Source organism: Staurois parvus, unplaced genomic scaffold (assembly GCF_062004578.1).
Source record: "Staurois parvus isolate SC_StPar_1 unplaced genomic scaffold, SC_StPar_1.0 ptg000155l, whole genome shotgun sequence".
Classification (NCBI taxonomy): domain Eukaryota; kingdom Metazoa; phylum Chordata; class Amphibia; order Anura; family Ranidae; genus Staurois; species Staurois parvus.
In genome coordinates this window covers 31,483,185-31,506,136 of record NW_028317951.1, presented here as the reverse complement: position 1 = coordinate 31,506,136, position 22,952 = coordinate 31,483,185, and the positions used below count along the sequence as shown (strand labels likewise).

Below are 22,952 nucleotides of genomic sequence, written 5' to 3'. Positions count from 1 at the left end.
ACTCTCACTGCTGGATATTTTGTTTATTTTTTATATGTAGGAATGAAGTAAAAGGAGTGTGACTTCATTGCTTGGCTTCATAGGAGCTGAGCTGGGAACGTTAGTGTGGAGCTCTTGACCTTAGGGGGAGTGAGAGATATTAGAGCCTAGCAGATCATTGAATCCGTCACTCACAGCTTTGGACTTAGCCCTTTATTTGGACTTAGCACTTAAGATAAGTTTCACATGATCTTCAACATAATTTTTCCTATCCTGTTTATGTTATATACTACAGAATAACTAGATGCATGTTAGTAAGAGAATGTTTAATTTGAAGCTTTGAGATTTGATGTAATAGGGTAAAAGAAACTGGTTGTAACAAAATAACTTTAATCATGTTTAAATACAACTTAAAGTCATATTAAACTCTCTGTTTTTTTAAGCACTTTCAGCAGTTTACTTAATCACTTACTGAGTATGAAGAGCCTTTATCTTTTCTTTATCCTGTTTCAGCGTGACTTCTCTCTCTTGTAGCATCCTATGGAGTCACCCTTGCATACAAGGACTCTAGTTATGACTCCCTATGCTGTGTTCATCAATAGAAATACACAGCCGCAAAGCTTAGGATGCCATGGAACTCGTCTCCTCCCCTCTCCCCCTCCCTCTCCCTCCAAGCTAAAAGACTGACTGAAGACTGCACTGCCCACTGTTAACTCTATTCTGTAAATAAAAAATGGAAGTTCAGAAAGCCAACCCTGACAGATCAGGAGCTGGCAGCTGTATTGAAAGTTGTAAACTCCAAATTCTGGTGTAAGAATGTTAACAAATAGTTTAGAGAGGAATGTTTATTCTATTTGTCTTCCTCTGGATCAACTGTGAGTATAGTTTTATAACTTTTTTTTCTATGGTTGAACTGGATGGACTTTTGTCTTTGTTTCAGCCAGACTAACTATGTAACTATGGTAACTATGCTCAATGTGTTTAAATAAAAAAATAGTTGGGGGTTTAATACTAATTTAAGGCTCCTGTATAACAGTCAAAACAAGTCCCAAATACAGTTACTATGTGTAGCACAAGCCCCATAAAGTAAACATCCTTTACCTTCACTGATTGAGCCAAATCCTCCTTCATTTGTGTCTCACACACTCCTCCTCCCAGTCACTGCAGCTCACAGTGGGGGGATTTCAGTAACATAGGAGCTGCTGTCAATCTAGAAAGCAGTGGGCAGGACTGAGTGTGGCCATGTGATAATTAACAAGCTAGAGGCTTGTGAATAAGCAGTGACCATTCTGATAGCCACAGACCCTTGCAGCATTTTTTTCATCTGACTGTAGTGCAAGCACAATGTTTAGCAGGTGATCATTTATATATGAGGCAGACGTTAATGTAGAAACTGACATGGGCTTCAAAACCTGTATGAATGCAGTACAACCTTCACTGTCTTTACATCCAATAAATCTTTTTCAAGCCCATTGACAAGTTAAAATAGTATGCTCTGTTTTCACCACTGCTCCGTCTTTGCCATGTCTGTCGGTTGTGCTTTCTTTTTGCCATCATTGATTTCAAAGTTTTTGTATCTTGGCCAGAGAGTAGATGGACACTGGCTTTCAGAATTACAACTTGCAGCATTTAGAACAGAGCTGTCACTTGGCTGGATACTTGAAGCATCCACATTCCAGTTTTGATCTAAATCTTCAAAGTCCCACTGCAAAAAAGAAAAGTATCAGCATGTGTATTAGGAGACTTGAAATGCTTGTACAAATTTTTACAGATCGTACATTCTTTTTACTAACACGCTAAGAATTCACATTACTGATTTTCAAATAATGAAATGCATAATTCCCATATATTAAAATATTTATATATTTTAGTAAATAATATAATGAAATAATTACATAAAAACTAAATCATTTACCAAAAATAAAAAAATGTAATGTCTCATTGGCAGCTTCTTGCAAAAGTATGTTTTCTTTCAGACAGTATGCATATAAAACGTTAAAAAAAAAAACAAAAAAACTTTACAAAAAAGATAGTTAAAAATATAATTTCATGAATATATTTTCATTATATCGATATTCCAAAAATATGATAAAAATAATGAAACATTTCAATAGTGGTTTAAAGGAAAAGTAAAATGAGCCTTCACTGAGCACATATTTTGGATTATGTTTGCAAGGATTAGCTTTTTTGGTTAAAGTAGTTTCACATGCTTGCTATCATTTTTTTAAAAATTGTATTACATGTAGAGATTTGTTGATTGGGTACCGTAGGTAAAATAGATTAGCCACTGCAATATTTGTTCTTCCTGGCTTACCAACTGTTGAAATAAGGTATGAACAATTCAGAAAGGACATTTTCTTGTTTTCAATGAGTTGGCCAAAGCACAACCATTGCATGCCATGATACAGGCAAATAATGAGCAATATGGCTGCCACACTGTACTTTTATAAATACAAATCTTACACTAAATTGTGTGTCTTTAAAACAAAACAACACATTGACAATGTTTTTAAATGAAGCAAGTCTGTTTTACATGTAGATCTTAAAAAATGAATAAACTATAATTTCCTTTTAAGCCATCCTTTATGATGAACACTAAAATATGATAAACAATGTCTTCATGTAGAAATTCATGAACTGAGATGGTAAGTGTAGGTTTAATCTCAAATTATAATCTTTTATAAAGTTCTACCTACATACATTTAGTTTCATAACATTTCAGACTAGGTCACCAGTCATATAAGACGTTTATAAATGGAAAGTTTCCATAAAGGGATATACAAGGAGTTGAGGGTAAATGTTGGGCAAATCTTCATACATTTCCCACAAAGTATTTCCCCAGGCGTAAACATATCAGAACCCTCAGCTTCACTTCACTTTCCCAAGAAGATTCTCTCTGGGGACTTTCAATACGATTAATTCTTTCAGAGCATGCAAGCATTTGGACCGTGGAAATTGATGGTTTTAGTGAATCAGTAGCATGAAATAATTGAGATGGGTGACTGGTCTGCGGCTTGGTTTTCCATTTCACAATGTATTTATGGAGCAAAGGGCAGACTTATAGTGTATTGCTAACATTTATTCTACATATGATCTCAAAGAAAGCATCATGGTTCGTGTGTTACATGAGTTTGTGCAAAAATAAACATAAGGTAATACGTCTACTATGTTGACCATACAACTTGCACCAAAGAGATCAATATTACGAAAAGAGATAATGCATAGTTGGAGATCACTTTTACATAAAAATGTAAGGATACACAGCTCAATGCCAATTTACTCTATGAACTCTTCAGAAACAGTCAGTTCACCTGACAGAGAATGTAAGTGGATTTTTAGATATAAATGTAGGATTAGATCGCAGTGATCGAAGATCTTGTGTAAATGGAGCAAAACTGAAATGACTGCAATACAGAGCAAATGCCTATGTGACAGGAGAATAATTGCTACCACTGATGGAAGACTAGTTAGTGACTGTCAAACTGACAGCTATACTGGCCAGATCATGTCTTTGGGAAGCACTAGACTGATTTTAAATAGTCAGGGTATAAAAAAATAAATGCAGCCCATATTTTTCACGTGTAATTTTTTTCATACTCTATGACCTCTAAGTGCATCTGTTTTATGTGCATTCCTTAAAGTGGAGTACCAGTCAAGATGAAAAAAAAAATAAAAGTTAGCAGCTACAAAAAAACCGTAGTTGCTGACTTTTAAAAAACAGACATTCACCTGTCCCTTGATCCAGCAGTGTCCTCGCCGTAGCCGTGTTCACTGGCCATCCTGTGTTCCCGGAGCCAGCATCCACGGTGTGGGCACTCAGCTGTAACAGCTTGTGGCTTCATAGTAGGGTGCCCAATGCACATGCTCGAGTAGTGCTGCGCTTTGTGAATGGTCCTGTAGGCTTCTGGGACCTGTCACATGTCCCAGAAGACTATGGGGAGGGAAGGGGGAGGACAACTTCCGCTTCCGATCGCCTAGGCGATCGCAATGGAAGTGGGAGCAGGTACCTGTCAAATTAAGGTACCCCCCGCTCCTCTAATCCTTAACTTGGAGCTCTGTGGAGCGGCCGTCCTGTGTCCTCTGTACCGAAATCTTCAGTGTGGGCACTCGTTTGTGATAGCTTGCGGCTTTACAGTAGAGTGCCCAATGCACATGCGTGAGTAGCACTGCACTTTGTAAATGGTCCTGTAGGCTTCTGGGACATGTCACATGTCCCAGAAGACTACAGGGAGGGAAGGGGGAGGACAACTTCTGCTTCCAATCGCCTAGGTGATCGCAATGGAAGTGGGAGCAGGTACCTGTCAAATTCGGGTACCCCCTCCCCCACTTCTCCAATCCGGCTGTCCTGTGTCCCCATTGCATCTTCAGTGTGAGCACCCGGTTGTGACAGCTTGCAGCTTCACAGCCAGGTGCCCACTACGCATGCGCGAGAAGCTCTGCACTTTGTGAATGGTCCTGTAGTCTTCCGGGGCCTGTCACAAGTCCCAGAAGACTATGGGGGGGGGGGGGACAACTTTTGCTTCCAATTGCAGCAGAAGTGGGAGTGGGTACTAGTCAAATTTGGGTACCCATTCCCCAAAGGTGCAATCCTTAATGTGGAGTTCCACTTTAAATGCTAGCCATAGATAGACAAACTTTTCCATGGGTAGCAAACGATTACAAACTTACCTTTAGGAACAAAAATCTGCTAACTGGAAATCCTTTGTTGTTTAAGAACATGCAGTAACTACAAATCAACTTTTCTTGATTGTGGGTGGAACAATTGTTCAGAGAACATTCCCATCTCTGTACTGTACTTACTATTTGGACAATGGCAGTGCAAGATTCTTGCCTACATAAAGGAGGTACAGCTATCTATTTATAGCCATCAAAACCCATTACATGCAGAGGTGTAACAATAGCCATAGCAGCCCACTGTTATGTGGTCTGGAGCTGGAAGTGGCTTAGAGCATATTGTATTTCAATTGTTTTTATTATTTTTAAACATTTTAAACAAAGGAGGACATAATCAAAAGGCCCGCCCATGCAGGGGTTATCAATGGCACAGACAACACAAAAAACTGCAGTGGAGTAACTCCAACAATGAAGCGAACCAAAGGCATATCTCTACTGCCACACAAAAAAAAAAAAAAAAGACCAGACAAAAACAAAAAAGGAAAGAAGAGATTATAAGGAAGAAGACAAGGCCAACATCAGGGATCCGGGAACGCCAGTATCAAGCAACAACCTAGACTCAGGCTAGCCGGGGGGAGCGTGGGAAAAGCATATGACAACCACGGCTCCCAGATTTTTTAAAATTTGCACTGGGAGTCATTGCGGATATTCAACATCTGTTCATTAAGCAAGACAAGAACAAATATGAAGCCAACTTCTGCTTGTGAGCCAACAGGCCCAGTATGGGACAATGAAGCAGAGCATACTGAGCGTCCCGGCATATGGAGAGATGAAACAATGTATAGAGAAGGCCAAATAGACAAGACCAAAACCGAATCAATCTTGAGCATGACCACCATATATGTAACACATCCCCACGATGGCCACAACCCCAAAAGCAGCTATATCACTATAGGTAGGGTTCGCCTGAGCTATACGTGCCGGGACCCAATACCAACAGCACAATACTTTGCATGCTGCCTGCAGCGTATTTGTGTTGAAAGAACATTTAGTTATAAACAACCAGACCTTATTCCAGTCCTCCAAATCACGACCACCCCCAAATCGCGCTCCCATTGGGCAACATACGATAGGGTAGTACTCGTTGAGTGCCTATTCAAAGATGCATAGAGTAGGGACACAAGACCCGGGGCGCCAGGACGCTGTTGGCAAAGCTGTTCAAAGACTGATTTCTGATATGGGAATGCGGAGGTGCCACGTAGCAACGTCAGCTAATGCCGCAATTGAAGATATCGGAAAAATTCTGCCTGGGGAACATCCCGTGATTCCCGAAGAGAATTCCAGGTGGGGAAAGACCGAGAAGTCAAGAAGTGTCACACCTGCGAAAATCCATTGACCCGTGATTCATTCACCAAGAAAACGCCCCAGGTTGATCCAAACCGGGTGGGAAAAGAGGATTGTTAGTAATTGGGAGCAGAGGTAGAAAGGGTGACATAAAATCACTAGAGGAACGACCCGAGTCCCATACGTGCAGGCCATGGAGCGAAATAGGACTCGTCGTCGGGTGTAAGGCTGGCCATACACTATACAATTTTCTGTCCTATTTTCTTTAGATTTACCTTCAACTATGTAGTGCAAGGGCCCGCTTAATTGGATACAATTGAAAGTGTTGTTTAGGTTTGACCTCCTATTATATGGTTTTTGGCAAATCTAAAGCAATTTTTTAAAGAAAATTGTATAGTGTATGGCCAGCCTAAGCCAGAGGGTAGCCATAGAAGCGTCGACATCGCAATAGGGGCACAATTCGGTAGCTCCAAAAGAGCCCAGAGAGGAACATCAGAGGAAGCATGCAACATAGACAGTGGGGCAATCTGGCTCGCCTGATAATACTTAGCCACATTAGGCACCCCCAGGCCTCCCTGAAGCCTATGAACAAAAAGCGTATTTCTGGAGACTCTGGGTCAGCCCAGATGAATTGCATAATCCTCGGCTGGATCAGCTGGAGAAAATAAGAAGGAACCCGCACTGGGAGGGTGTGAAAATAATATAATAATTTTGGTAGGATGGTCATTTTCACTGAAATAACTCATCCTATCCAAGACAAAAGCGGGAATTGCCAAGCGCGCATAAGCGAGGACACGGAGCGAAGCAATGGGAAATAGTTTGCAGCAAACAAAGAGCCATAGGTGGGGGTCAGGTGATTGGCCAAGCATTCAAGCAAAGAGGAAGCTCATTTGTAGGGAAAATGGGACTGTAGGCGTGAAACCAAATCTGAGGCCAAGGTGACAGTGAGAGCAGTCATATCCAAATTTATACAAAGACCTGTAATCAAGGAGAAACGCACAAGAACCTGTTGCAAGTTTGGGAGTGTCTTCAATGGATTAGTGAGGGTCAAGAGGGCATCGTCCCCAAAGCCAATGGCTCAAGCGCCCAGACAAAGAACGCCGGAGACAAGGGACATCCCTGTCTCGTCCCTCGCCAAATGGGAAAGGGATCCGAGAACTATCCTGTATACTTAACTGAAGCCGAAGAATACAAGGTTCTGAATCCAAGAAAGGAGAGAATCCCTGAAGCTCCAAGGGGACAACACGAACCGCAGGTATTGCCAGGATAAGGAATCGAAAGCTTTATATATGTCCAAAGACAATAAGAATCCCAGCAGTTTCCGCTGCTGCAAAAGGTGTAGGAGGTGAACCACCTTACAAACATTGTCGCCTGCCTACCTCCCAGGGTAAAATCTACTTGGTCCCTATGGACCAGGTTACGTAAATATTTGTTGACCCGAAGACTGAGAATCTTGCCCAATATCTTCAGATCCTCAATAAGAAGTGAGATGGGCCGAAAGGCTTGCTGTTCCTGCACATCCTCCATTGTCTTAGAAGTCATTGAGATGTGAGCTCAAAGAGGGCAAAGAGCCCTGTCGTAATTCATTGAAGTAACTAGCTAAGAAGGGTTACCAACAGGGCTGCAAATTTCTTGTAGTAGGGGCCAGAAAAGCTGTCAGGACCCGGGGCCGTGGAGGACCATAAGGATTTGATAGCTTGAAGTACTTCTAATACAGAAACACCGGCATTAAGGGCTACCCACGCATCAGACAATCCAGGGAGCCGTAAATCCTGAAGGAATGCTTCCTCCTGAGCTACAGGGAAGGGATCTGGTTTGGCGTACAGATGCAAAAGGAAGTATGCAAAGTGCGAGAATCTGCTGGGGATTTGAAGTACAACCCCCCCATGGAGCCGCAACTGAACCGGCTTATAGGGTTTCCCCACAAAACTGAGTTTCCTAGCCAACAGCGGACTTGGCTTATTAGCACAAGTATAAAACTTATGCTTGATCCAACGTAAGGCTCGTTCAGCCTTTGAAGAAGCGAGTAAGTCCAGTTTTGCAGCCAAGGTGTCTCACACACATTTATGGACCGTGGACGGGTGCAACTTCCAACAAGCACCTGCCGAGGCCAGAAGAGAATGAAGGTCTAAAAGGTGATACTCCCGCTCCCGCTCTTGAGCCGCAGCCATCTGTATAATGTGGCCTTGCACCGTAGCTTTATGCGCCTCCCACAGAGGCACTGCCGAAGAAACAGATCCTGAATCGTTCACAAAATATGTCCATATGAAAGATTCAATTCGCTGACATGAGACCTAGGTGGTCAATAAAGACTCATTAATATGCCAATGAAAAGGGTGCCGTGCCGTACCCGAGAGTGCAAGAAGTAGAACCAGAGGATTATGATCTGACCAGGGCGAGGAAGGGATTGAGATCCGCCTGACTAAAGGAAGCTGTTACGCTAACATGAATATGTGGTCAACTCTACAAAAACTATCATGGGGATTGGAATAGAACGGGAAGTCACGCCCAGTAGGGTGAAGTTCTCTCCAAACATCCACCGGCTTTGCCGACTGCAGGTGGGAGCGCATACGTTCCTCCTGCACCAAATCATTATAAAAGGCCGCCCCCCCGAGCACAGCACCGATCTAGAGCGGAATCTAGGGTAACATTTGAATCCCCTAAAAGAAGAAGAAGGCCCTTAGAGTGTCGGGAGATTATAGAACAAAGGTGCAAGAAAAATGTATGCTCTAAGCGATTAGGGGCATAATAGGAGACAAAGGTGACCTCCTGATCCCAAAGGGTGCCCTGCAGTAGCAGATACCTACCCGTGGGGTCCGCAATATTCCAGACCAGACACAAGTGAAGGGGAGATTGCGTTTGAAAGCTATCAGAACACCCCGCCATGTCTCAGGAGCCGAGGCCATGTAGAAAGTGGGATAATGAGATGAAAGATACCGTGGGGCAGAGGACTGGGAAAACCTTGTTTCCCGCAGGTTCTGAGACGAATTAAACCTTGGATATTTTGTGAGTGTACTTTCAAAGGGGGTAAAGCCATGGCGGGACAGGTGTAAGCCGCTCAGCAGAAAAGACATAGGTCGGCCAACAATTTCCATTCTCAAGGACAGCCCGTCCATGGCGTCCTGAAACCCTGCAGAAAATAGGAACAGAAAGACCAGGAAAGAGAAGAAGATAAGAAAAGATAAGAGACAAAGAAACACGAAGAGCATGTACATTGGCATAACCATATCACATCTATGGTGAAATGCATCCTACACTCCAAGGACACCAATTTGGGGTGGCTCCACCACCGAACACATGGCTGCAAATGGATTCATCAATAATATAGCTTCCCAGGGGGCAAAAGGCAGCAAACATAAACCGGGAACCGGTCAATAGCATAGCCGAATCCCCCGTCAGTAGAAATAGAAGTCCCCCAGGAAGTGGGACACATCCATGGAAGCCCTCCCGCTGGAAACCGATAAGGTGTAGGGACCCAACCCCCTCTGGGGAGATGACCACCAGACACAGCGAAGCCTTACCAACTCCGCCCAAATGGTTCCCTGCCCCAGTACCCCAGCAAGACCATCAGCGTGGTAGCAAAAAAGGGCGCACTCGAGCTAACCTCCCACCCCAGAACCCGAGGGAACTATCGGCCCAAGCCGCCCCCACTAACCCGGCCACCGTTTCCCAAGAACCCTGGTAGCAACTGGGTGAAGCCCAGGAGCAACCATCATGAACACTGTGTGGGAGCAGCAACCCCGGTCACAGGCAAACCCACGCAGGGGCCCAGACCCAAACAGGTCAGGTCCTGAGCATGGCCAAGCCGGGAGCAGAGGATAAATCCCCCTGGGGAAGAAAGCTGGGTGGGCCGGCCTAATAGGGCCCAAACATAAGGCAATAACAAGTACAAAATTAGTTGGCTCCAATGCACGGCCCCTTGATTTAAACACAGGTTATGTTAACCACTTGCCCTTCAGAGGATTTACCCCCTCCTGACCAGGCCATTTTTGCGTTACGGCGCTGCTTTACTTTTACTGAAAATTGTGCAGTCGTGCTACACTGCACCCAAATTAATTTTACGTCCTTTTTTTCCCACAAATTGGGGTTTGTTTGGTGGTATTTGATCACCTGTGCGTTTTTTATTTTTTGCGCTGAAGAAAAAAAAAAAGGCAGACAATTTTGAGAGAAAAATATTTTTGACTTTTTGCTATTAAACATGTCCAGTGAAAAATATTTTAAAAATCTAATTTCATCATAAATTTAGGCCAAAATGTATTCTGCTACATATCTTTGCTAAAAAAAAAATCCCAACACGTGTAAATTGGTTTACGTGAAAGTTATAGCATTTACAAATGGCAGTATATATACTGGGATTTATTTTTAATAGTAATGGCGGCAATCAGCGACTTATGCTTGATCCAACGTAAGGCTCGTTCAGCGGGACTGTGGAGGGCATTCTGACACTGGGGGGGAACTGATCTGGTGTCACTGACATCCCCAGTGACACCAATATAGTGATCAGTGCTAATAAAGAGCACTGACACTGTACTAATGACACTGGGCAGAAGGGGTTAACATGTGGGGCAATAAAAGGGTTAACTGTATGCTGTGTGCTGTTTTATTGTGAGCTGTGTGTGCGCTTTATACTGTAAGCCCACTGCTTTGCATGGCTCTGCTATGCAGAGCCATACAAAGCAGTGTGCAGGAGCTGACAGAGGGAGAGAATTGTATGTAAACAATACAGTTCTTTCCCCTATCGGTAATGCTCCTCGATCACTGGGTGTCAGTGAGTAATCACCAGCCGGGACCTGGTGCTTGACATCCGAGCCCGTGAATAGCGGTGCGGGTAGGGCGCCCGCCCCCCACCAAGAAATGTAAAATCACATATATACGTGATTTTGTGCACCCCTGCCACCCTGTGGCAGTATATCTGCTATAGGGCAGTGGGAAAGCGGTTAAATTGGAACAAAAAAAAAACTCTGAAATGTAGGGAAGTTTTTTTAACAGAAGAGACCCTATAGGTCTCTTCTGTTCTGTCATAACTGCTTCTCCTTACCTGTCAGCGCTAATGTAAACTGAGCTTGGCATGCATTTATGGAATCACTCCATGCCACAATGATGTGACTCCAATGAACAGGAGTGACTTCATCGATGCGTGGCCAATCAGGTGGCTGAAGAGTAAAGAACTAAGAAGGAAAAGCAAAGAATGAAGTGCCTGCTATAGCCAAGAGCGCTGACACCGCAGCTTTGGAAGGGAACTCTTCTTCTGCTATATTGTGCTTTTATGTGGTGGTTTAATTCTGCTTTAAGATCAATAAGAGTAGGGAGGTGGCTGGGGGGCCCCATTACAAATTTTGCTACACTCCTGATTACATGCTAAGCTGTACTATGTAATCATCATTACATGCATTCACATGTTAAAAGAGGTCATGGCCAGCATTTAAAAAAATGAATCTGAACGGAAACATTTGTCTCTTCAGTGCTTACAACATTGATTTTAAAGTTTAGGAGATGCTGTGTCTAGAAAGAAATCTAAATCACAGTGGATTGGTACATTTGCCTTGCAGCAATGAGGTCCTCATTTCAAATCCCAACCAGGACCATGTTCTCCCTGTGCTTGCCTGGGCTTCTTCTGGGTACACTGGTTTCCTCCTACACTCCAAAAACATTCTAGTATGTTAAATGGCTCCTATCTTTATTTGCCCTATTATGTGTGTGCTTGTATGTATGCGATTACATTGTAAGCTCCTTGGTGGCAGAGACTAATGTGAATATACAATATGTAAAGTGCTGCATAATTGGCGGAACAATATAAATACCTGTAATAAATAAATAAAACCATTTGCAGGTATGACGCCTGGAGTTGCCTATACAGAGGTGCAGCAGGTTTTACAGCTGAACGCCGGGCTATTCTGATAGTGAAAGCTTTGCGACTTACTCAGTGTTGCAGCTTGGTCACACCTTCCTGCCTCCTACACATTCCTACTGGCCAGTAAGGCAGACCATCATATTGATGGGCCAATAGGAATGTGAGGAAATGAGGCATAGCAGCAAGCTCCAGCATAATGCAGATATGTTGATTGTCAGAATGGCCTGTAATTCAGACATATCTGAAAACTTTTTAAAGCTGCTGCAATTTTTTTCCCAGGAGAAAAAGTCTCTTTAAAGCTGATTTGTGGGCAGGTAAATAGAACCTTAAATACAATTTAGTGAAGTTATTTATACATTAAAAAGTAAATCATACACAGTAAAATAAATTTTAAAAAATGTAGTTAGTTTTGATGTCAATCTAATAGGTGGAACATGTTTACAGGACCAGAACTACTTCTTCATAGACCAGTAAACTTTGTGACCAAAAAAGTGACTGAACAGAATCACAACTATTGTAGAAGCAAAAATAGTTGATATATGTGGGATTTGACTGTGTATTATCGATTTATATAGTGTTTAGCTTAAATTAAATTAATCTTAAACATTTGGTTAGTTGCTAGCAGTTACATGTTGACTACTGTAAGAAGAATATTTGCCATTTGGAGATCCCAAAATTGCCAGGTGGGCAGACCTTGGAATTCTGGTACAGGTCCCCAAAGGATACAGGAAATCATTAGGTGATTCAAGGCACTGGCATCTAGGAAAAGCTTAATTGTCTCTCTGACTTGACACACATCTTAATTATTATAAGTAAACATACCACCCACTTGGGGATAAAATACCTTATTACAGAATTTGATAGACTAATTTTTCTACTTTGTAATAAAAAAAGTCACAATTTGCACAATATTTGTCACATATTTGTCACATATAATAATTTGTCACAATAGGTTGGTGGGAAAATACTGAACTATGTAGCCGATTAAGCTCAGAGGTATTGCAATTTTTAAAGAGTCATGTCAGTTTGAACCTGTAGATTTTTAAAGTCTTGACAGCCCACTTTTATTAAATAAAATTTAAAGTAAGCAAAGTACTTGCAATAGCCAGCTTCTGGCTTATAATGAATATGCACACCTGTGCACTCACATGGCCTGCAAGTCTCCAGCAAGACCAGCAAGTTTGAAGGCTTCGACCCACCCAAGACACTTTGAAGCCTTCAAACTCCAGGCCCCAATCCAAGATTACAAAACCCAGAGAACACCGATAGACCAGTCTTCTCCACTCAAAACAAGGATCTGGAATTTCACATTCTGCATTAGTGCAAATCCTGTGCATCTTCTACCTATCCTCACACTGTGGCTGGGCCTAGAACTGTCACAAATTATATAATAATGTTCCCATGTATTATTAACCCCTTCTTGCTGCCGCCTCTTGACCTTTTAAGAGGTTCTAAATGCCGGGAGGCATTCTGACCATGTGACCACTGTGATTGGCAGTAACAGCGGTCACATGATTGGAAAGTTCCTGATTGCAAGGATGCATCAAGAGCTTTCCAGTCCCCACCATTAACTGTGCTGAGAGCACAAAGGGCAAAGAAAACTGTTTATATAGGGCTGCATATACTGTATGTGTACCTCCGGCAGGAAGAGCTTAAAGAAAGCGATCTGTATTATCCATTTTTGATGCTGTGAGCCTAGGAAACAAGTAATCAGCACTGATAGTGTCTGCATTGTGAGGGAGTACATTACGGCTTAGGATTTGATTAGATGGCATTTTAATGTTAATTGTTAGATTAGGTTTAAATGACTAGGATACGTGTTTAAGTTTCATTTTAAGGATTGTGCTAAGAGTTTAATTGTTTCCATAACCCAAACTTTTTGTTATCTAGTTTTAAATAGAGTAGGGAGGGGTGAGAGCCTCTGTTCAGTTATATTGGGCAGAAAGTGACAACTATCAAAGAAGAGATTTCCAATCACTTCCTGTTAACAGGAAGTGAAGGGAAATCTCCACAACAGGACACAGACAGCAAAACAGAAACAAAAATATTTTGGCTTTACTCCTTTAAAACATATTTTTTAGTTATTTTATATTAGAGTTAATGAAACTGCTATGACCCCTGTAAGGTTTTTATTGACATTTTCTTTTCCTGTTTAGAATGTTTGAATGTAAAATTTAGGTAAAATCTCTTCAATAGTTACATAAACAGCAATAAAAACTGGACTATCCTTTCCAGCTGTTGAGTTCATTTTGAGGATAAGTTAAGTTTTAAAGTAAGGATTGTGGTGATAAAATGTTTTCAATATTGTAGTTATTTTTATTCTACCTTTGAGTTTAAAAAAACTCAATAAAATTGTCATACCGCTAGCAGTCATTTACATATTCTTTTATTTTACTTTTCCTTAACAGTAACTCTTTTCCTAACAGCTTCTTTGTAGTTTAGGAAGCTGTGTTCCCTGCCTACCCCTGAGAACATACCAGAATTCTAGAAATTACTACAAATTTCTAACATACTATGAATGCTGGGTTACCAAGCCATAACATTCATGAATTCAATTACTAGTCAGCTTTGACTTGAATGCAGACACTGATTATCCAGTGAAATTTCTGTCAGTGATTTTGAATTGATTTTTGTGTTACACACTGCCCAGAAATTCCAGTTCTACTTTAAACAGTGACATTTGGAAGATCACCAAGTAATTTTGAATTAGATACTGTCCATAAAGAATTTCAGTGTGGCATAGGAAGTTAAGACCCTTCTCTCCATATGAAATAAATTATTTAGTATTACCAAAGATTCTGCTGAATTCTTAGGCTCCAGAATAAAATAAAAAAAAATGTTAGCAGTGTGAACATCAAAATATTGTTTAGAAGAGGAGAAAAGGGAATTTACCTACATACTTTTTTTTACAGGAGGAGGATTTAAATTACTGTTGTAATATTAATGGTTTGATACAGATATTTGGCATAGAGTACAAAGCAGATGAATGGAGACTTTTCATCAATTCTTGTAAAAAAAAGTCTAAAAGTTGTTCTTTTCCACTATGGGAACAAGTATGCCTCTGTACCTTTTGGTTATTTGGTACATCTCAAAGAAAGTTATGAAAATTTAGAATTAGTTCTCAAACAGATAAAATATTATGATCATGACTGAAAGATTAGTGGAAACCTTAAATTATTGGAAAGAAGAACTCTAAAACCTGAAAGCATGTCTATTTTGTGTACAAATCTTGTTTTCCAAAGAAAATACTTCTGCCACCTCTTCATATATATGAAAAAGTGTATTAATTATTAAAAAGTGGAGAATGCTTTAAAATACCTTTACAAGAAGTTATCAAACTTAGCAAAAGCAAAATAAAAGAAGGTATTTTTGTCAGCCCGAACATTGGAAGAATGCAGTCAGATGAAAAATTATGGTCTACAATGACCGAAGTGGAAAAAAAGAGGCTTGGCGTCCCTTCAAAAGAGTGGTTACCAAGTTCCTTGGCAAAAATAAGAACGAAGAGTATGCACTCGTTGAAAACATGCTGTAAATATTCAAAACTTTTGCAAGCTCAATGAGTGTTAAAGGAATTTTTTTGAATGCACAATTGGAGTTTTTCCCAGAAAATCTAAGTGTAGTAAGTGAGGAATAGGGAGAACATTTCCACCAAGACATTAAGGAGATGGAAAAGAGATAGCAAGGCTGGTGGAATGTTAATATGATGGGGAATTATTGCTGAATGCTGCAACAGATGCAGCTTCACTAGAGAAGGAAAAGAGGACTAACTTTAAATAACCTGTAAATAACCAGGTTTTATAGTTTTTTAAATAAATATATTCAAAACTAGCCAAAAAATAGGTTTTATGTGGTAATTTGTCATTACTAATTTAATTTAGTTACATATTACAACATAAATATGTCAATGCACGTTCTGAGAAAACTGTACGTGGTGGAGCAATCTGATGTCATTTTTGGACCCCAAATCCCTATAAAATCAGCATGCAATTAAAAAAAAAAAGGATTTATGATCCTCAATTTTGCAGACCTGTATTTTAGATAAGCCTGTGTTGCCTGCTAAATTCCTCATTTAGAAAACAACTGTACTAAAAACCTAACATACTATATATCTATCACAGTATCATACTATTGCTATGTGAATATGATTCTACATGCTCATAGTCTGCCAAAACTGCACCCTTCTATATCCTATAACCAGTACTGAAAATATTACAAAACCCTTGAGCTGATTCTCATATCATAACTCTATAAGGCCCCATGCACACGGAGCTTTAAAAACACCACTTATTCAGCACTCACATGACCGAAACATGGCCATGAAAATTTTACTAATTATTAGGCAAGGAACAAAGGTTTCTGCCTAAATGATCAGTAAATAGATCTGTTTTTTTAATGTGCAAAAAATTTTCGTGTTCCCTTTTCAACGGTATACATATGTGTACAAACATGCCCTCAGATGCAGATTTTTGGTTATGGATCAGAATGCAGTGCATGTTTACACACCTGTGTGCATGTCTCCTTTGAATACAATGCAGCTGCATTGCTGAGATATGCAAAAAAAAGGATGTAACTGTTTTTTTTTTACGGATCTTGACAGAAAGATCCTGAGTAAAATGTTGCATAAAAGCTGCGCAAATTCACATAAAGACTTGTAAGTGCGCGTATGCATATACATGGATAAAAGTCTTCTTCATTGTCAGTACTGCAATATACAAGTGTATATATGCATATAGACATGTAAACTCTTGTAGAAACATAAATTACTGCAGTCAGACGTACAAATTGCTATTTTTGGTTTTCCAGCTCTGTACTCATTTCTGTATTACTGACCTTTACTCAGCTGTGTGCATTGTTCCATAAACAACAATGTACCTATACTCAGATCAGTAAAAACTAGCTTTTTTTGTACTCCCATGTGCAAGAGGGCTTATGCCTGTAAAAGCACCTCTATGTTAAGTGGCCATGCACACATAGGCTTTTACAGAAGTATTTGAAGAGGAGCCTTTACAGGTAGAAAACAACACCAAAAGGCACATTCTCAGAGGAGCCTTTGTGCAGAAAAACTGAGCGTAAACGCATTTAAACATGCATAAATGCACATGCATGCGCTCAAATGTATTCCAATGGCCAAAATAAGTTAATATTCTGACCAGTAGAATGCATTTACGCTCAAACATCATATGCACATAAACACACATAGATATTGTAACATTATAGGTGTTTTTTGTGCAAAATTCTGGCAGAAAAGGTGCTGCTTATTTTCACAAACCTGTGCGCATGAACACTAATAGATATAATGTGTTGTGAGTGTGCATGAACTCATTTTGTATGTTTATAAATAATCTATCTATTATACAAATCAGACTGAAAACTTACCTCATCCCTCATCTATCATATAAAAAAACATAAAAACCAAATGGGACTTTACTGGTACAGAATCATCATATTGTTGTATAAAACAAGTTTATTGAAACGTTTCTTCCAAACATTTACCATAAAAAAGTATTTTGGCCCAATATATCACAGCATTTTATATCGTGACAACAATATGATGTTGTCCACTTTCTGTACCAGTAAAGTCCCATTTGGTTTTTATGGGTTTTTTTTAGAAAATAATCCATCTAAAGAACATCCCAGTTTTCCCAAAAAACTTGTAGATACACATGACGCTAAACTTTCTACAAAGATCATTTTATTTCTGTTGTCTTATGTATAGTTGTCATTTGTGTTTGAACTGATATCACAAGATTTCCCATCAAGATGTCATAATGTTTTGTGTCTTTTCATAAGAACACACATAGCACTTTAGATGCCACATTCATGAATACATTCAGTGTGGAAAACATTGACTGTGCTTACACTCCATGCAGGGGCGGACTGACCATTTGGAAATTCAGGCATTGCCCGAGGACCCGGGGTCAGTAGGGGGCCCCATGAGATGCCCCTGGTACTTTTTTCATAGGCTTTTTTGAGTTTGGGCAAAGACACAGGGGCCCCATGATCCACTATTGCCCGGGGGCCCCATGAGTTGTCAGTCCACCCCTGACTCCATGTTTCCATATATACTGTATATCCCCTTGTGGATTATCACTGGTTACATCTCCACAATATATGTCTTTTGCGAAAAAGGGGAAATTAAAGTTTTAAAACTAAAATCTCTCTCTATTTCTTTTCAGTAATAACTTTAAAACGTTTTCTCACGGTCAACAGGATAAATAGAAAGGGTTGCTCTCCTCAGCAGTGAGATAATAAAAAAGCCCTCTATTACCAAAGTTTATGTTCCACACTCTATCCAAAAAAAATTGACTTTACTTACCACCTAATGTCCAGCTTCCACTGGCAGTATTTTATGCTTTTACTGAAAATTCACCAGTTTCTAAGTCTTTAGACTAGTCATGTAATGCCACAGGGTCCACTTCATATCTTCTATGGACTGGGCAGTCCTCACTGATACAGAGAGCTATGCTGAGATGATGAAGTCCATAGTGCTCTCTGCACAGTACACATAGACCTGGTCTTACAGTATGTGCTCATTCTGCCGGGTTGAGTGACACTGGGCCCAGAACTCGAAGACTGAAAACGTCTTTGTGGCAAAGAAAAGGTACTATGGAGGACAGCTCTGGATTACACTTTGTAACACTGAGTGGGGGACCTTGGGGTATTCTATATTACTTCGAATGCAGCAGGTGATGTGTTATTCTTTCACTTTTCCACATAACAGCCGTAGTGGAAAAGGTAGATGATCGAGGGAAGAACTTGATACACTGACATGAAGAAGAACCAGTAGCAAAGCTTATATGAGCATGGTATGGACATACTGGCATTTTTAATATAACAGTCTACAGTGCAAAGGTGAAGTGCAAATTGCAGTAAGCATTCGGATTTGGAATTGGCAAAGTCAGCTGACACCCAATTGAATGCTCTAGGTTACTTTTTTGCCTAAAAAAACATGTTTTGGTTACAAGTAGGAATAGGGTTTTTGTTTGCTGCTTCCATGGGTTTGCGGCTGATTCAGCATGTTTGAAAATCATAGTACCAGTAAATGTGTATGGAAATTTGTCCAATTGAATTCTTGGTAACCATATTGCACTACCTGGGCTTTGAAATTAGGTCAGCTAACTAAAAAGAGGCAGTAATGGGGGCTTTGTTATGTGCCAGACCCTCACTATAAAAGGGTGGGATCCCAATAGCTATTCTTCAGTGTGGGTTGGAGTTTAGGAAACGCTGACAGTCTGTGTACCAAGAGTGAGTTGCCCTACAGTGTTACATTGTGTCAAATTACTGTGGATTGCAGAGTGGTGGGTTACATATTCTTGCATACACACCTGTATTCACAGTTCAGAGACTCAACAGTCCTTTTTAGGATTACCTTTTTGTGTGTCAGCAAAAACTGGAGGTGCTGTTTAGCTATCGTTCTGCCTCACAGGTCTCATTGTTGTGTCCCTCAGTGGACTTCAAGAAAAAGATTTTGTGGTAAGTACAAAAAACAGATTTTGTTTTTAATAAAGGGGGGTGGAGTTCTGCCTTAATAAAGTCACATATTACTACACCTGAAACTATCCATGACAATAGATAGGGTTACTGACTCAAAATGCAGTATTCAGAACTTTTCTTCAACCACAACGCACTGAAGTGCATTGGTGAAAAAAAGATTCCTACAGAACACAGCGTATTTTCTCATGAACATGCATTTTGCCTGCTTTGGAAAATGCTAAAAAAACTTCACATCACGTCTGCTGTGAATAAACTTTCACAAGGTCTACCTCGTTTATTTTTTAACTGCACATGCGACCTCTAGTGGAACTGCAGTCACACAAGAAATAGAATAAAATAGAATAGATTTGCTATAAATAAGCGTCCAAAAATGTATGATGTAAACATTAACTAGCAACTACATGACTAATTAGTTATTTTTACTTTGATGAATGTAAACATCATGCTAATGTCTGAAAATGTAACACTCTCTTGGGTTTACAACTATTGATTAGCACATAGTAAAACCTTCAGCTCCTTTAAGCAAATTCATTCACTCTCCTTTCTCAGGGGAGCCTCCTTTTCTATCACAAACAGTTATACCCTTTGAGATATTTGGATCTTTTCAACTGTATTCCTCTCCTGAAAGATTTTGTGGCCTGCAAGATCAACAGGGATCAGTTCCCACTGCTCATCTAGCTTATAAGCACTTGACTAGTCAGTGACCTCCAGGTGTTCTGGATTCTACGGGTGACACTGACCATCATTTCTATTTTGGTTGACCCTCGCTGCACTCCCCTTGGGTGGTGGCAATTTCTATATTTGCTCACTCTGGTTTCGACTAATCTTCATTCAAGTATAGATTGTGTGGGTGGGTGCTCTGCTGGCTCTCTCACTTCTCCCCTTCCTGCAGTGAGCAGTGACAGAGATGGGACTTCTGTGTCTTGTGCAACAGTCAGCTCTCACCCCTTGCTTCCCTGCTGTATGAGCAGGCTGTGTTCCTCTCACCTCTCATTTCCCTGCTGTATGAGCAGATCAGGTTGTGTTCTTTTTACCCCTCACTTCCTTGCTGTGTGAGCAGAGCAGGCTCCGTGTGATATTCCCCGCTTGCTCCCCCTTCTCTCCTGGCAAAAGAGGACTTGAGCCAATCAGTGGCAACTTGCTATGCAGCGGCCACTAAGGAAGATGGAAATTGTAGGAGCATGGTGCAATACAATTAGGGATATAAGCTATCTACTGTCAAAAAAGGCATGGGAAGCTTGGCACTGCCATGGGTGTCATGTATCAGTGCACAACACATAAAATCCTTTAAATGACATGCCTGGGGATGCAGCAAAAGTATAAACATGATGCAGTACTATGGTGAATTGTTGCTGTGGCCAAACTGTGGATAGAGTGGGATGGGCTTAAAGGGGTGTGGTTACATAAAACCTGAACCTACTCAGCTATGGGTCAAAAGTGCAGGAGTGCGTAACACACAGCTTCCAGAGGTCAAGAACAGGAAGCACAGAGTGCAGGGGACATGTGTAAGTAATACTAGGAGTGCAGAAGTTAAGTGTAAGTAATGCCAGGAGAACTGAGGTAAAGTAGAAGTAATACTAGGAGTGCCGAGGTCAGGTGTAAGTAATGCCAGGAGAGCCGAGGTAAAGTAGAAGTAATACTAGGAGTGCAGAGGTCAGGTGTAAGTAATGCCAGGAGAGCTGAGGTAAAGTAGAAGAAATACTAGGAGTGCAGAGGTCAGGTGTAAGTAATGCTAGAAGAGCAGAGGTCAGGTGTAAGTAATGCTAGAAGAGCAGAGGTCAGGTGTAAGTAATGCTAGAAGAGCAGAGGTCACGTGTCTGATGCCAGGAGAGCAGAGGTCAGGTTTAAGTATCGTTAGAAAAGCAGACGTCAGGTGTAAGCAATACATGGAGAGCAAAGCTCAGGTGTAAGTTATAAATGGAGAGCAAAGGACAGATGTAAGTAACACATGGAGAGCAGCCGTCAGGTGTAAGGAGAGGTCCATTAGGAGAGCACAGGTCAGGTGTAAGTATTACACAGAAAGCAGGTGTCTGGTATGAATCAGGTTAGGAGAGCAGAGGTCAGGTATGAATCAGGTTAGGAGGGCAGAGGTCAGGTGTAAGCAATGCTAGAAGAGCAGAAGCCAGGTGTAAGTAATGCCAGGAGAGCAGAGATGTAAGTAGACACTTTACCTACCACCAGCAGGCTAGGGATTGCTCCAGTCCTCAGGCTCCTTGTCCCTGCCAGTGTAGTCTGACTCTTACTCCCTAGAATGTTTCCTGCCCCAAGGCTGTACGATGTAAACAATACACGGTGCAGGTGCTTCAGTCACCCTAAAATGGTGCTGCTGGCGCCCCAAGCCAAAAGCCAGAAAAAAGAAAGGCGGCCCACCTACTGAGTATTGCTGAACATGCACAACTAGCTACAATGTCTGGCAGTGCAATTGTGGGGTGGCCAACGTGCCTATGCAGTGTAGTGTTTATACTACACAGCCTTATGGCAAGGAACTTTCTGGTGACACCCATTTCCTAGGGAAAAACACGGTCTGCCCCTGGAAAATGGGGACAAATGGTAATCAGTGCGGACCACCAATTTAATCAATCTCTACTGATTATTAATATAATTTTTAGTCTCTGATAATCACTACCATTAACAAAATTATCAGTTTCTGCTGATCATGTGTATAATTATTAACCTCTGCTGACCACCAATGTATTTTTTTAATCTCTGCTGGCCACCAATTAAATTATTAGTTTCTGCTGATCTGCTAAGGAATGATTAGTCTCTGCTGATCACCATTGTAAATATTATTCTTTTCTGACCACCAGTGCAGTTATTAATCTCTGCTAACCACCAATGCACATGTTAATTTCAGTTGACCATCTATGAAATAATCAATCTCTGCTGAACACCGGTGTAATTATCGATCTCTGTTAATCAATTATATAATAATTAATATTTGATGATCACCACTGTAATTATCACTTTCCATTGACCATCAATGAAATTGACGAGTTGCTCTGACCTTTGACCAGAAGTGTAATTATGTTTGCCAGCTACCACTGCAAGCATTAAAACATGCTTTCTTGCAGTGGGGCTGCCATTACACTGCAAGGGTTAAATACTCATTTAGGTTTAGGGTATGCAAAAAGCACTTTTACTTATCTGATTCTCAGCTCTCACGGGTTCCATCCGGGCTCCTGGACCAGTTACTGTTGTCTCCCCAACAATCTGGTCTAAGGATCTCTGATGTCACAAATACAATACAGGGCCCATAGCCCTGTACGGGATATGAGGATGCCCAGAAACAGCCCACAAACTGGAGCATGGGGGGAGTGGAGGAGAATGCCAGCTGTCAGCGTATCAGGCAAGTAAAAGTACTTTTTCTGGTACCCCAGTCCTAAATGAAATGCAGTGCAAGGGCAGCCCTACTGCAATTTTTGTTTTCCCTGGAGATCAGTTTTAAAAGGCACTGAACACAGATCTCTCTGGCCACCAGTGTAATTATTGAATTAAAATCTATAGATTTTTGAAAAGCCCCAAAAATCTCAGATTTTAATCTCCTCAGAACAGAAACAACACACAGAGCAGCTTGTTTTCCTCGGTTTTGTTTGTGAATCAATTTTTTTTAGGTATACATGCATTTTTTTACTGAAAATGCAGCCTATTGTTTTTAATGTTCCTGTACACA

At 40.9% G+C, this 22,952-nt stretch overlaps 1 protein-coding gene across 1 annotated transcript in view; it reads right to left on the bottom strand.

Annotated features, from left to right (window-relative positions):
* Positions 1-290: 290 nt before the first annotated feature.
* TMEM44 (transmembrane protein 44) overlaps positions 291-22,952 on the bottom strand; it is a 72,179-nt gene continuing 49,517 nt past the window's right edge. The window contains exon 10 of the mRNA XM_089675653.1: positions 291-1,684. Within this exon, the coding sequence (XP_089531779.1) occupies positions 1,481-1,684 (204 nt within the window). The 3' untranslated portion in view covers positions 291-1,480. The remainder of the gene's footprint in view (positions 1,685-22,952) is intronic.